At 41.1% G+C, this 16440-nt stretch overlaps 1 protein-coding gene across 1 annotated transcript in view; it reads left to right on the plus strand.

Annotated features, from left to right (window-relative positions):
• The window catches only part of tmprss3a (transmembrane serine protease 3a), a 33359-nt gene that overhangs the window by 11617 nt on the left and 5302 nt on the right, over positions 1–16440 (plus strand). Inside the window, 7 exon segments of the mRNA XM_085135155.1 lie at positions 96–215; positions 919–965; positions 6281–6446; positions 14246–14415; positions 15133–15228; positions 15342–15484; positions 16134–16286. Of these exon segments, the coding sequence (XP_084991281.1) occupies positions 96–215; positions 919–965; positions 6281–6446; positions 14246–14415; positions 15133–15228; positions 15342–15484; positions 16134–16286 (895 nt within the window).

Below are 16440 nucleotides of genomic sequence, written 5' to 3' on the forward strand. Positions count from 1 at the left end.
CAGATCCAAGACATGAAAGTCTCACAGGATGTCAGACTATGAAGGATAGATATATGAAGATATATGAACATAACCCTGACCCTTTTGTTTTTCAGTTATTTAGAGTCTTTCTTCATCTCTCTGACCTACATTGAGAAGGACCTTCAGACCGACCTGATGTCTTTTCAGTGGAACAAGTCACAGATAATCAAGCTTCAGAACGCCCCATCTATCAGGTGTACACACCTTTTGTCCTGTTTGAGTAAATGGAAAGTGTGTATTTGTCCCAAAGTGATAACACTGCTGTTGTCATCCAATTAGCCAATCAGAATTTAAAATAAATAAATAAAAATTGCGCCTCAATATTAACCAGTCAAACAAAATACAGTAATGAACGCTATAAATATTTTCACAAAACTATGAAAACATTACAAATTCAAAAGAGACAAACTGTTACTATATCAGCCACATCTGAACTCTATAGACGTAGCCTGGGGTCACACGTGAAATCATCAAAGACTTCTGATAACCACAGACTGCTACAGAACACTATTTAAATCAATTCTGCCAAAGTATTCACTCACCCAACCAAAGCAATTACTTTGGGTAAAACAGTGTGCAAACATACACTTCACTGGCTTTAGTTATCAAGAACACTTTACTATACAGACCAGAGGAGCCAGACATCAAGTTACAACCCACCAATTACCTCGTGATCTACAGCTGTCCAGTGGCTGAGCATTTAAAGAGAAGAAATAGAAGAGGTCACATTAAAGCTTAGAGGGAACGAGATTAATAAAAGATGTCATTTAGTCCAGTACACCATCAAAGTATTTTGAAGCTTTCGTTTTAAGGTATAAGAGTGTTTTAACTTGTTGTATGTGTTCAGTTCGGCTGAGCTTCCATGTCATTTGACCTATGGTTTCTATTTCACCACAGTAAGACACAGTGCAGCTCAGGGCTGGTGACAACTCTAAAATGTCTAGGTGAGAAAGCACGCAGCATTTGTTTTATTGAGTGTTTTTATTATAGAAGAAAGTTTTCCACACACTTTGCTTGTTCTGTGTTTTGTCATATTACAGCCTTATTTCAAAATGGATTAAATTAGCTTTTCACTCTGCAAACAATACCCCATCATGACAAAGAAAAAAGTGAAACAATATAACATGCGTATTTAAGTATTCACAGTGTTTGCTCAATGATTTGTTGAAGCACCTTGGACAGGATTTACAGTTTTACATCTTTTCAAGTATGATGCTACAAGCTTGCCACACCTATTTTCCTCTATTAATCAACCAAAGACCAAGACAGACTTTAATTCATTTGAAAGCCTGATGCTTAACCCTGTCCAACCCAGCTGTAAAACTCAGAAACCAGTCTTACTTGTTATCATCTATCGTCCACCTGGGCCTTACACAGAGTTTCTCTCTGATTTCTCAGACTTTTTATCTGATTTACTGCTCAGCTCAGATAAAAATAATTATTGTGGGTGATTTTAACATCCATGTAGATGCTAAAAATGACAGCCTCAACATGGCATTTAATCTGTTGTTAGACTCAATTGGCTTCTCTCAAACTGTAAAAGAACCCACCCACCACTTTAATCACACTCTAGATCTTGTTTTAACAACGTACGACTCTGGATACTGTAGCTCAAAGGCCTCAAATCAGAAGTACCTGACTCCGTGGTATAATTCTCAAACACGTAGCCTAAAGCAGATAACTGGATGATGAGGAAATGGCGTGTCACAAATTTAGAGGATCATCATTTAGCCTGGAGAAATAGTTTGTTGCTTTATAAGAAAGCCCCCCGCAAAGCCAGAACATCTTACTATTCATCACTGATTGAAGAAAATAAGAACAACCCCAGGTTTCTCTTCAGCTCTGTAGCCAGGCTGACAAAAAGTCAGAGCTCTTTTGAGCCAACCATCCCTTTAACGTTAACTAGTGATGACTTCATGAACTTCTTCACAAATAAATTTTAATCATTAGAGAAAAAATTACCAATAATCATCCCACAGATGTAATATTATCTACAGCTACTCTTAGTACCATTGATGTTAAGTTAGACTCTTTTTCTCCAATTGATCTTTCTGAGTTAACCTCAATAATTTCTTCCTCCAAACCATCAACGTGTCTTTTAGACCCCATTCCTACAAAACTGCTCAAAGAAGTCCTGCCATTAATTAATTCTTCGATCTTAAATATGATCAACCTATCTCTAATAATCAGCTATGTACCACAGGCCTTCAAGCTGGCTGCAGTTAAACCTTTACTCAAAAAGCATCTCTAGATCCAGCAGTCTTAGCTAATTATAGGCCAATCTCCAACCTTCCTTTCATATCAAACATCCTTGAAAGAGTAGTTGAGTAGTGGTGAAGAGCTGCAGTCCTTCTCTACAGAGCAACACTCTTGGTCACCTCTATGACTAATGGTCTTCTACCCTTATTGATCAGATTGGCTGGTTGGCCAGCTGTAGAAGAGTCATGGTCAAAGTTCTTTCATTTATGAATGATGGTGGCTGCTGTGCTCTTTGTTGCGGAACATTTTCTTTACCCTCTCCCTGATCTAACCCTCAATACAATCCTGTGCATTTTATGTTTTTTATTTTCAATAAATTTGCAAGAATTTTGAGTTTATTGTATGTAGAAAGGCGTGAGGTGAAAACTTAAATTTAATCGATTTTAATCCTTCAATGCTTTTTGAAATAAAGCTATAAAATGTAGAGCAAATATATATATATCCCCTACAATTAGGATAGAGGAACCTGTGTCACTCTAAATGACTTAATAATTTAAAGTGACCAAACATTGCTGCTTCCAGGGTACAAACAAATCCAGAAGAGTACAAATCCCTTCGAATATACTGCCTGCTTATAAAGCATAACCTGATACTTAGCCTACTCTTCATGCAGTGTCAATGCCAGATTGGCTGTCTGTATCTGGAAGTCCCACGGGATCTCAGCTTGGTCATTCTCAACCACCCTGGGGGGCATATCCCATTTTCACTTCCAAGGGGCTTCCTAGCCATACTTGACACAGATGTTACTGTGTACTATTCTAGCCACTTGGTTATGGCGTTCCATGTATGCCCTGCCTGGTGTGGTAGACTCCAGCTCATTTGAATCTTGTGCTTAGAGCTTGTTCCTGTGCTGCCATGATTATTGCCTCTGTCCTGTCTTTCAGTCCAGCTTAGTCCAGCCATTGTTAGGATTTCTCAATATTAGTTACTTCTTCTATCTGCCAGTACATGTTGTACAAGGGCACGTCCTTCTATAATGGTTTATCTTCTCGCCCCTCTTCTTTCTTGGGTTTCTGCTGATGGATAGTGGTTTAGACACACACTAGTCCTTGGCCTCCTTTCTTCTGCTTCTGCTGGACTTGGGGTGAAACCCTCGTGGTGTCATGGTCCTGGGCCATGTTGGCCCAGTATTCTTAGTTTTCGTGTGTTTTGTATTTTGTTCTCTATTTATGCCTTGGTTCCTAGGTTGTTTAGTTAAGATGTTCCTTATTTGGTTACCTCCTGTGTGCCCCTTTGTGTATCTGTGAACCCTTGTTTCCCCTCGTGTTTTATTCCATGTTTTCCGTTATGTCCGTGCTCTCTCTCCTCCTGTCTGAACCTCTGTGTACTTCCTGTTTTACTTTGACAGTCTCTCGTCAGTATGCGTCATGTTGTGTTCACCCCTGCCCTGTCTCGTTACAATTATCTGTGTCAGTTGTGTTCCCCATGTGCTCCCACTTCCCTTGTTCACCCTCTGTGCATTTATGTCCACATCTCCCTCAGTTCAGTGTCGCGTTCTCCCTCATGACTGTGTGCCCCTCCGTGTGTTTCCTCGTAAGTCAGTTCCTTAGTACTTCCCCGTTTAGTTTCATATTATTTTGTATCGCCGTTATCTTTTGTCAGCAATAAAGCTGTATTTTGAGTTCAATCCTGTTTTCCCGTGAGTTTGCGTTTGGGTCCTCATCCTGCCTGCACACAGCCTAATCATGACACGTGGCATGGTAAGGAGCTTTCTTGACCTGATGTCAGTGTCTTCTGTCTTCTCCTTTGACCAATTATTGTATCAGCAGGGTATCTGACAAACAGCAGGGCACAGGTGTTGGCCGGATCTTTCTCTTCCCATTCATCTGAGTCCTCAGGACTTACCTTACTCTGCAGGTATTTGGTGGTTACAGCTTTCCTGTCAGCCTCTTCATGGTTCATATTTGCCTTTGGGATTCTGAGGTCCTTAATGTCTGTAATGTTGTCTTCTCCCACTCTTTGTTACCATCTGACTACACTTCTCTGGACCGGATGAAGTTTCGATGTCACTTCTGTTAGATCTTAGTGGTGTGGATCAGTGAACTGATGTCTCGTTCACTCCTGGCGAACAGATTGATGTCATCCATGTAGAGGGTGTTTGCTCCATTCTGAATTCGGTATCTGTAGCCAGACTTGCTGATGATCTGGCTGGGGGGGTTTAGGCCTATACCGAACAGTTAACCTCTTGTGTTTTTCCGCCCATCTCCATTTTATTCTTGATGACGGCTCTTAGGGTCCTGTTAATCTTGTACAGTTCTAGATATTAGAGTATGAACCATGTGCCTATTCATGTTAGCTGCTATGATGCCTAACAGGAGCATCCATGTTGTGCTGAGGCAGATTTTTGGCCAGTAGTTGGATGGGACCAGTCCCTTTTGGAGATTCTTGAGGATCAGGACTATCTGGCCTGCAGCTGGTCATTCTGGGTGCATCAAATGCATTAGCAGCTGGTTGGTTTGTGCTGCCAGACACTCATTGAGTGCAGTTAACTTATTGAGCAACCTGGAGAGCAGGCCCTGATCCTGTCCAACTCTTCATGCTGTTTCTTGGATGTCTCCCATTGTGACTGTGACTGAAGCATGTTCAGGGTGGAGATTACCATGGTCTGCTCTTAGATCCACCAACCACTGAGCATTTTTGTTATGCATTGCATCCTTCTCCCATATGCTCTTCCAGTAGTGCTGCACCTCCTGCCCTGGTGATGATGTTCTCAGACTGTTCCTCTGGCACTGAAAGAACATCTTGGATGGTTTAATGGAGAACATCTGGTTTATCCTTCTGTCTTTTATCTCTCTATATCTGCTCAATTATTAAATTAGGGACCTAGAAGAGAGAGACCTAATGTTTAATAAACCAAATTTAACTGTTTTGCTGTGATTTAAGCATTGTTTAAATGCTTAAATGTGATGCTTAAATTGGTTTAAATGGTAGAAAATTGTTTTTTCAGCAGGCCAGGCATTCAAAAATCTGCTTCTTTTCCCCTTCTTTTAGGCTTTAAGCAGTGGAGTTGCTGCATGTTTCAGATCATACCTGCTGCACAATTGCCTAAGGGCTTAAGATTCAGGGCCTAAACTGATGGCGAGACATTCTCCTTCAAGATTTTTTAGTACAGAGCAAGGTTTCATCAAAGTAGCAGTAGTAGTAGTGGCTTTTTTTTGGTCAGCAGTATTGAAGTTGTTACCTCACAAATGTAAGGTATTACACATTACTGATCACTTTCATTGCTACTAATTACATTTACTAAAAGTAACCTTTTCTTAAAAGTAATCCATTACATTTCTTAATTCTTCACTGGAAAAACAAATTCTTTACGCTACTTGTTGCATTAGTTTGTCGTTACTCTGTAAAATTACTAATTTACAAAACACGCATTATATCAAGATGCAGTGGTCAGCACAGAAGAAAGTCCTGGGTTATGTAAGTGTGATTGGCTGTCTGACTCTCTGTGTCAGCCCTGCAACTGCCTGTGCAGGGTAAGCCCCTCCTCCTGCCATATGGCAGCTGAGATGGGCTCCAGCATCCCCGTGACCCTGAAATGGATAAGCCCAGGAGACATTATATCAAATGTTTATTATTTATTTGGCTTATTAACCTCAACATACGACAATGCTGAAAAAAAAATTAATTTTCAAGTACAAAAATAAATACCAAACTTTAACCAGTTTATAATCAGGTAGACGAAAAGATCCATTCACTGATTGTAAGTACAATATGCATAAACTTTGAACTATTTGCAGTGAAACAACACAGAAGATCAAACAACATAGCATAAATTAAAATATGTAAAACTAAAAAAAAGCATCCCATGTAACAATTTTAACAACTGAAGTGTATCACGTATTTCCTCACCTGTCCAGCTTGTCTTTGTAGTGCTATACTCTTTCTCTGTCTCAGCCCCTCTGTCTTCGTTCCCAGCTGACACACTGTCACTATAGGACAGTACTAACCTTCTGATGGTGACACTATAACTGCTTGACACTTTATTTCTCTGTGCCCTCAGATTGTGGTCTCAGGCCTGCGTACAGGACACGTATTGTTGGAGGTAACATCTCGAGACAAGGCCAGTTCCCCTGGCAAGTTAGCCTCCATTTTAGGAATGAACACCTGTGTGGAGGCTCCATCATATCACCATACTGGGTCATCACTGCAGCACATTGTGTGTATGGGTGAGTCAATCAGACATTCTCTACAAGCATTAACATCTGATTCTTCTTAATACTGACAACAAAGGCCTGTTTGTTAAGCGGGCATAAAAACACTATTTTGCTTATGTCTGTTAAGTCCTTGTTGTATCCATAGTGTTCGTCTCCTAATGCCTGGCAGCTCCAACTTTGCCTAATGTATCCACTATCCCTCTTCTGCACATGTCCAAACCACTTCAGGTTGTCACGGTCTGTGTGGCAGACTCTCCAGAAATACACAAGTCCTTACCAGCTGCCCCACAACCCAGTGTTTCAGATGGCTTAAAGAAATGTTTGATGGCAAAAGGCAATGCAGTGTTGAGGTTCTAACGTTTAAACAGTGTTGGGGAGTAACGGAATACATGTACCGCCGTTACGTATTTAAAATACAAAATATGAGTAACTGTATTCCGTTACAGTTACCGTTTAAAAAGGTGGTATTTAGAATACAGTTACTTTGTTGAAATAAATGGATTACACGGCGGTACTTCCCTGCTTCATATTGTGGCGGGTCAGGACTGTTTGGGTTTTGTTTGACAGCTACGTTCTGTTGTTCCAGGCGGCAGCGTTGCGGTTGCCATGGTTACAGGGTGACGCTCTCTCTCTGCGTGTTTCCTGGGTGAGAGAGGCCTTGTTGTTGTGCTAAGCTAACAGGCAGAATGCTACAGGTATAGCTCTAAAGAATGTAGCATCATGGGCAGTGTAGTCCGTGCTGCAGGGAGAATGGACTGTCATACTCGTTATGTGTCTGTGAGCGAGGGAGGGAGAAAAAGGAAAAGTACGAGCTGTCATCGAGCAGAAATGGGAGCTGGAAGCATGTAAATATAATAATAACCACTGCAGCCAAGAAGAGAGCCTGACGAGCCCAGCTGTAAGTAAGCTATTAAGACTCGACTGTACACCGTGTTCGTGTTTTCCTCCAAAAACAATAAGTTCTGTTGGAGCAGCCGTTCAACGCCTCTCTCTGTCTCTGCTAGCAAAGTTGACCCAGACAACAAAGTAAAGCTAGTTTTCAGCTACGAGCCCGACACAGAACCCACCGTATTAGCCAGAGGTCCCTTTACTACGGTTCGGAGCCGCGGACCTTCAGTAACAGTAATAAATCACAGCAATAGTACATTCATGTAGTTGTAAACAGCATGATAATATATTAAGTAATCCAAAGTATTCAGAATACGTTACTCTCATTGAGTAACGTAACGGAATACGTTACAGAATACATTTTGGGGCATGTAATCTGTAATGGAATACATTTTAAAAGTAACCTTCCCAACACTGCGTTTAAATAAGAAAATGCCAAGAGGAGACCAGCAGCCCTGAGTCTGCATGCAAAACATGAAAAACTCCAAAGCAGATGCTTGTTCTTACATAGCTGCACATATTCTTTGTTGTGGTACTTTTCTGTTCCAATGAAACAAGAAGATCTCATTTTAAAGTCCTTTTTTTTTGCCATCCTGTGATTGCATTTGCCATATTCTCTTAATATCTTAGAGCTATTTCCAAGAATGCTGATGTTAGATTCAGTTTTAAAGCTGGATGTGATCTTAAAGTCACTCTCACAGCACTGATTTTAGAGTAATGTAAATTTCCAAACGGCAGTCAGGGTTATGTTGAAGTACAGGCTGTATGGAGGACCGTACCTTAACTGTTAAGCTCGCCTTTATGACACCATGTCTTACATGATATCAACACACCAAGGAGTTTATGACTTGTTTTTCTTTTATCAAAGAAAAGATGGAAAACTTGAAGTACAATTTCTCCAAATGTGTACTTCTTTTTAAGCCAGGGTGCTTTTACAGCATTCACATTAGCTCAGGTGATAAAAACACAATGACCACACAGACAGGAAGTGAACTTTAACATTCGAGGTTCTGTTCGAGCCTTTCTTAGATGATGTGAACAGTCTCATGGAGCTTCTTTTTTATTTATTGCAAATCACTTGTACTTTATTTGAACACATGCAGGGAGCTTCTGTGGTGCATTTACTTCTCCGGCCTCGTGTTCCCATCTTGTATTTCTAAAACCCAACTTCTGTGTTTGAAACACCAATGAATCTAAACATTCACAGATTTTGTCAGGACATCTTCAACATTTTATGTTTTACATTTTAAAAAGGTTTCAACATTTTCTATTTTCAAAGCACAGTGGCATGGAAAGACATTTTTCTGCTGCTGCAGAAATTATTGTCCCAGAATGATTCTGGGATTTTATGGTCAAACATTGTGATTTTCTAACTGTGTGTGGAGTAACATGGGCTTTCTCTGATGATGTAAGTGTCCTGACCAAGAATGGTTCAGGATTAAACAACACAAACTGTTTTGATAGCAGAAACATCTTACAGCTCACAGAGGTTACAGACAGTTTTACAGACACATCCTTTTTCATGTCTGTTTCCGTGGTTTTTATGTATATAGTTATTCTCAATAGTACAAGCATCGTCTAACTTTTCTTTGCTCTACAGTGTAAATGCAGGAACTTGCAAGTTTTTTTCAAACGCTCACAATTTAACACTCAATGCCAAAAATGGGGTTGACCCATGTTTCTATGATGTCTGCTTCAAATATGTACAGCTCTGAAAACCCCTTCTTCTTTTTTTTAAAGTAACATAATCTCTCTCACTCTTTGTGTCTGTCAAAAAGAAAACCACAAACTGGTAATCGCTTCTGAACAATGGGGATAGTTTATGGCTCCTTATCAGCTGTAACACCTGGATGTTAGAATCTCTTACAAGGCGGTGTTGTTACCCCCGGCCCCAAACCTGCAGGCCCGAGGTGTCTGACATCTAACCCTTGCTGCCATATGTCCCTCTGAGGCCCTTGTGCAGTAGCAGCAGTAGTATTAGAAGCAGTAGTAGTGCTAGTACCAGTATTGTGCAACAAGCAGGCTTCAAGAGCGATCACTCTTCTGGCTTGCAAATGATGAAAACATGTCACAGTCTTAACTACAAATCAGAAATGTTGATAGGTAAAGGGTAGGACTTTATTAATCCCACACTGCGGGTTCCAGCAGCGCAAGTGTCAGCAAGAAAAAGTGAATCAGAGATATATTAGAAAAATACAAAAATAAATAAATATTGCACAAATTTAAACCAAGCAAAAAACCTGTGCAAGACTAATTACGACTGATCTACAAATGGTTCTTATATACAGCAAACACGCTCAGAGAAATGTAGCACATCAGCATAAAGCTGCCTGTAATTCCTGGTCAGTTCATGCAGTAATTATAAATTAAAGCTGCACTTAAGTTAACTCTTTTTTACTACGGGCTCGTAGCTGAAAACTAGCTTTACTTTGTTGTCTGGGTCAACTTTGCTAGCGAGAGACAGAGAGAGACGTTGAAAGGCTGCTCCAACAGAACTTATTGTTTTTGGAGGAAAACACGAACACGGTGTACAGTCGAGTCTTAATAGCTTACTTACAACTGGGCTCGTCAGGCTCTCTTCTTGGCTGCAGTGGTTATTATTATATTTACATGCTTCCAGCTCCCGTTTCTGCTCGATGACAGCTCGTACTTTTCCTTTTTCTCCCTCCCTCGCTCACAGAAACATAACATGTATGGCAGTCCATTCTCCCTGCAGCACGGACTACACTGCCCATGATGCTACATTCTTTAGAGCTATACCTGTAGCATTCTGCCTATTAGCTTAGCACAACAACAACAAAAAGGCCTCTCTCACCCAGGAAACACACAGAGAGAGAGCGTCACCCTGTAACCATGGCAACCGTAACGCTGCCGCCTGGAACAACAGAACGTAGCTGTCAAACAAAACCCAAACAGTCCTGACCCGCCACAATATGAAGCAGGGAAGTACCGCCGTGTAATCCATTTATTTCAACAAAGTAACTGTATTCTAAATACCACCTTTTTAAACGGTAACTGTAACAGAATACAGTTACTCATATTTTGTATTTTAAATACGTAACGGCGGTACATGTATTCCGTTACTCCCCAACACTGAGTGTGTCACACCTTCCCCTTTCCTCGGGGATCACAACAGGGTGATTCCCAAAGTATGACTCAATAAATGGAGACACCAAAGCCAGAACAGAAAGATCCAGTTGGAAGATCAAAGATTAAAAATAGTGTTTTTGTAGTACGTAGTAAACCATCTGCTCGTCCTCTCGGCCTTGTTGTACCTTAGAAGTCAACTTATACATTAGCCATACTTCCAAAAACATTTTACATTTCATTTCTAACTGAGATGCCAAGCTGCTGTCAGAAATCTTGTGCTCATCATGTATGTTCAAAACCTTAAGGTGTCAAATCCACGAGCCCACCATGGGGCCATTACACACGGGTAAGAAGTGCAAGTCACCCTTTACTGACACGCTGTAAGTAAGTTTCATGCTGGACAACACGACTAACAGCCTCATGAACAAGCATAATTTCCACTTCTGGATAAAGATCACTCTATCCACTAGGGATGTGCGATACCACTGATTTCCTTTCCGATCCGATACCAAGTAAAATTCAGGGTGGTACACTGTACACTGTAGATTGTACAATAATGCATACAGAGAAAAACCCAACAATCATATGAGCAGCACTTTGGCGACAGTGGGAAGGAAAAACTCCCTTTAACAGGAAGAAACCTCCAGCAGAACCAGGCTCAGGGAGGGGCGGGGCCATCTGCTGTGATTGGTTGGGGTGAGAGAAGGAAGACAGGATAAAGACATGCTGTGGAAGAGAGACAGAGATTAATAACAGATATGATTCAATGCAGAGAGGTCTGTTAATACATAGTGAGTGAGAAAGGTGACTGGAAAGGAAAAACTCAATGCATCATGGGAATCCCCGGCAGCCTACATCTATTGCAGCATAACTAAGGGAGGATTCAGGGTCACCTGGTCCAGCCCTAACTATATGCTTTAGCAAAAAGGAAAGTTTGAAGCCTAATCTTGAAAGTAGAGATAGTGTCTGTCTCCTGAATCCAAACTGGAAGCTGGTTCCACAGAAGAGGCGCCTGAAAACTGAAGGCTCTGCCTCCCATATCAGCCAGCTCGCTCTATTTACCAGTCATAGCCCTGATTCTTTCCTCCTTTCTCCAATGTTTCCTTTTCTTTCTCTATCTCAAACAGGTTTTCCTCCTCTCCTTCTACTCTGTTTTCAGTAACATAATTTCCACTCTGAGTGGCTGTAGCTCAGGAGGTAGAGCAGCTCATCTGCTAATCACAGGGTTGCTAGTTTGGTGACTGTTCCAGCCTGCTTGCCAAAAACTTGTGGGCAAGCTACTGATCATTTCCAAAGTTGCTCTCTGATGAAGCCATCAGAGTAGGGCTGCACGATTTTGCATAAAATGAGAATCACGATTTTTTTGCTTAGAATTGAGATCACGATTCTCTTTTCCAATATAAATATTTATTGCACTTATTAACTGCACATCAACTTCGTAACAGTTGAGACTGAACATAAAAACAATAAATGGCTCACATTTTGTCGTTGCCGCAAAATGTTGTACTGCTTGTAATTCCATCTCGTTGCTCGACACTGCGTGTATAGAGCAGGTAGTGCAACATTTTTAAAATAGTTGCGGGACGGCACTGTGTAGCGTTTGTCCAGGGTGTTGATCGTTCTCCTAAATCCCTCGTTTTGCACAGTGTTGATGGAGCCATATCTTTGGTCAGGTGATAAGTGATGGCCTCCGTAATTTCTTTGTGCCTGCGGGAGTTCGACGGGTAAGGGAAGCGCTGTATAAGGTTCCTGTTATTGATGTTTGGGTGGTTGACCGGGACGGATTTTCTCCTGTCACTTTCTCGGCCTTTACAGCTTCGTCATATTGCACTTTATGGTGACGTTTGAGGTGGTTATACAGATTTGTAGTGTTAGCTTGTGGTGCTGCTACTATGGCAAAACACAGCTTGCAAATGATATTGTTTTGACTCTCATCGTCTTCTTTGAAGGCAAAAAACTTCCACACGGAGGAATGAGAACCTTTTCTTGGAAGTAATTTTTCAGTGGGGTTGTCATTCTCACCGCCATCAGGAAACGTTTCCTCTGCGCTCATTGTGTTTTCTCCCCTCGGGCAGTTTCACGTGCTCTCCGTTGTTTTTTCCCTGCCAGATGGCTTCTGTATCACGTGGTATAAGGCTCCGCCCTTGTCATTTGTTGAGCAGGAAGCGTGAGCGCTTGTTTTCATGCAGATTATGTCCCAGATCAGAATGCACTACAATCATCTTTTTTTTTTTTTTTTTTTTTTTAAATCGTTGTCATTTGGAAATGAGATCGCACATAAGTATGAATCGAGATCGCGATTTTCTAACGATTAATCGTGCAGCCCTACATCAGAGTATGACTGATGTTGTCTAAAATGCTTTGAGTGTACAGGTAGAGCAGAAAAGCTCTATAAGAACAAGTCAATGTACCACGCTGCTGGCCAACAACGGTTGAGGTCACGTTCAGTATGTTTATCTATTAAATGCAAACATCAGGAACATTTTAGATTGACGTAAACTTTTCTCAGTTATCATCTGTTACTGTTCACACTTTGCAGCACTTATAAGATCACACTGAGGCTGATGGAACGACTGGGACAGACTGAGACTGAGCCTACCCTATAGTGATGAGTCGTTCGCGAACGAAATGGCTCTTAGAGCCGACTCTTTGAAGTGAACGACGCGAGCCAGCTCCTTATTGGGAGCCGTGAGGTTTTTTATTTTTCCTTCTCTCACCCTCTCTCTCGCCCTTTTTCCCGCTAAACTCCGCACGTGCGGCCTGTACTTTGCGCTGGGCAGAGGGGGGGAGGGGCGTTAGTTACACTCGCAGTAGCACAGGAACAGAGCCAGAGAGAAAGAGAGCCAGGGACAACAACGTCACATTAGAAAGGTATAGTAATCATCCACTATTTTCAGTTGCAGATGATAAAGGATTCAGAAATCATGCAGGCCCATATGACAGAGAATGTGCATCTTCTTTTTGTTTTAATATTTTAATTTATATTTAATTGTGTTGTGGTTTGCAGTGTTTTGTTTTGTTTCACGTTAAATTTGTTTAAAAGGAAAAAGCTGAAAATTTAAATAGTTAAAAGTTTAAAATGTAAATAGTTGTTCTTTGTATTATATGATTTATTTATTACATTTTATGTGGAGTGAATAAATAAAGTATATTTATGGTGGCCCTTAGAGACAAAGCACGTACAAACTCCAAAACACGTAAAAACTAAGAAGCACGTACAAAAGACAACAGAAGTGCTCCAGGATGCTGGGCGCAGTGTTGAGCTTTTGTTACCTAGTGGCTACACAAGCCAGCAAGTACCAACGACCGGATTTGGTGTGTGGTAGTAACAGGTAAATGAATTTTGTTTTTAATTATTTGAATAAATATGAGTGCTTGTCTATAAATACACAAACAATACACACATGCTTTCCATTGTGTAATTTAAGTGATCTGGGTAGCTCTGTTTTGGAAGTTCAGTTAATGCTAGAAATGTGTTTTGGAGTTTGTACGTGCTTTTTGGAATTTGTATATGCTTTAGAGTTTGTACGTGCTTTGTCTCTAGGGGCCATATATAAACATATATAAATAAAACCACTTTTGTTACATTAGTAATTCCTTTTCTGCATAATTTTATATTATTGTTAATGATTAAATAACAAGCAACAAAACAACCTGAAGAGCCGGTTCGGAGCCGAAAGAGCCTGCTCTTTTTAATGAGCCGAGCCGAAAGAGCCGGATCTCTAAAAAGAGCCGGAAATCCCATCACTACTACCCTATTTGTTGTGTGCTCATGTCTTTTTTTTCGTTTTGTCCCCCCCACCCCCCGGATCTTTTCTTGCGTTTGTGCTCAGGTTTGTAAACTCCTCCATGTGGGCAGTCTATGTGGGACTGACAGAGCAGCCGCTTCACGGGGCCAAGGCTTTGGCTGTTGAGAAAATCGTATACCATAATCGTTACCGACAAAAAGCACTCGACTATGACATCGCACTGATGAAACTGGCCAAGCCACTTGAAGTTAATGGTATTAGTATCCTTCAACATCTCATTCGCTACAACTTTTTTCCTTGACAACACTCTCTAACACTCATTATTTATAGCCAAAGCTAAAGTGTTCCAGGTGTCTTCATTGGCAGACTCGCAGGATGCAGTTCAATCCCCAGACCAGGCAGATTTACTACTTTTGTTATTCACATTCTTTGTAGTTTACTTTACTTCATATTCCTGTAAGTGCGTCTTTGTTAGAATGTCTTCAGCACATACTGAAAGCGAACAATGAGCATGGCTATGCAAATACATTTCACTACATACAACAGTAAATGCATCCTTATTAGTATAGATTTTACTACATATAAAAGTACACATCAGAACACATCCCACTTCAAATGGGTTCCCAACAGTGATTGCACACTGAACACCAGTTGCCCCATGAGTTGGTGTACGTTCTCTGTTCACTGGTAAATCTAAATTATTGACGGCCTTATTTTTTTCCCGTATTGTACTTTTAGACCTATAAACTGCATAGTGCACTGCATCAAAGATCGTTCCGTGTCTGGCAAACTTAAAATACGTGACAGCTATCAGATAATCTTCCTTTCAGTCCTGTTTAGGGATCTTTCACTCTCTTCCCTCCCTTCTGCTTTACTTTCTCTCCTAGGATATTTTCTTCCTGACCTTGGAGTCCCATAGATCAGACTGTATGAATAAGTCTGACATGTATCAGTAACACTTTTCCCTGCAGGCTCTGTGCAGCCCATCTGCCTGCCCAGCCATGGAGAGGAGTTTAAGGAGGGCACCTTGTGCTGGATCTCTGGTTGGGGTGCAACAGAGGAAGAGGGTGAGTGTAGACATCTAAAGCTTATTTTGTATTCTGTTTAGTTAGGTGTTGTTTAGGGTGTTTTTGTGGGGATGGGGCCACATTTATATGGTTGAAATTCTTCTTTTTAACAGGAGACACTAGTGTTGTTCTGCGCTCAGCTGAGGTACCACTTATCTCCAACCAGAACTGCAACAAACCAGAGGTTTACAAGGGCTTAATCTCCTCCTGGATGATCTGTGCAGGATACCTGGATGGTGGAATTGACTCCTGTCAGGTAGAGCTAGTTTTCTTTTGCACTAAAATGAGATATATTAGTTTTATGGGGAGGAGTCTGAAAGGGAGAATGACAGAGAGCACAGATTTAAACTACTGTACGCGTTGCTATGACCACAAGCATGCAAACAAGGTACAAGGGATGTAATGGCAAACCAGTCGATCCGAGTCGAGTAGTGTCTATTATTAAATTGCGTTCTTTGTATTCTTTAATGGCAAAGAAAGACACGGCTCAAAGTGGTCTAACTCAAAAAAATGATCTTTAATTTTATATTTTCCGGAAAATGGAGACTGAGCAGACACACAAACACGCCAGCCCAAGTCTGAGGCATCAGCACCTCGTCTTGCTATATTTTGCAGCACGTCACACCCAGTTTTGATACAAACATTATATGGTACAAGTTCCTCTTTTCTTTGTGTCAAATTTCCGGTGCAGCTTTGCACTTCCTCTTTCTAAAGTCTGTTGCCAGGGCAACCTGTTACCCTTAACATAGTTCTCGTCTGGGTCTGGCATACATAAAACAATATAATCAGACAATAAGCACTACGACTATATATTAAATACATGACACAATCCGTGGCAAGTCGACATGATTAGGTACTAATGGAAAAGGGGCGTATGTATGTTTTCACCTATCTGGTGTTTCCAGGGGGACAGCGGCGGTCCGCTTGCCTGTGAGGACTCGTCTGTGTGGAAGCTAGTGGGAGCAACCAGTTGGGGCATTGGCTGTGCTCACATAAACAAGCCGGGCGTTTACACCCGCATCACACTCGCTCTCAGCTGGATCCACAAACAGATGGAGGTCAGTGTCCATATTTAAGGTCCCGATGTAGCAAATCTTGACTTGAGTCAAGTACTAGTCCTGTCTGTCACATCCAGCAGACAATGTCTAAAAATGGATTCAGACTGATTATGAATGTAATATTACTATTAATGCACATGCAGCATTGTTTTGA

The sequence above is a fragment of the Neolamprologus multifasciatus genome, chromosome 16 (assembly GCF_963576455.1).
Source record: "Neolamprologus multifasciatus chromosome 16, fNeoMul1.2, whole genome shotgun sequence".
NCBI classification, from domain to species: domain Eukaryota; kingdom Metazoa; phylum Chordata; class Actinopteri; order Cichliformes; family Cichlidae; genus Neolamprologus; species Neolamprologus multifasciatus.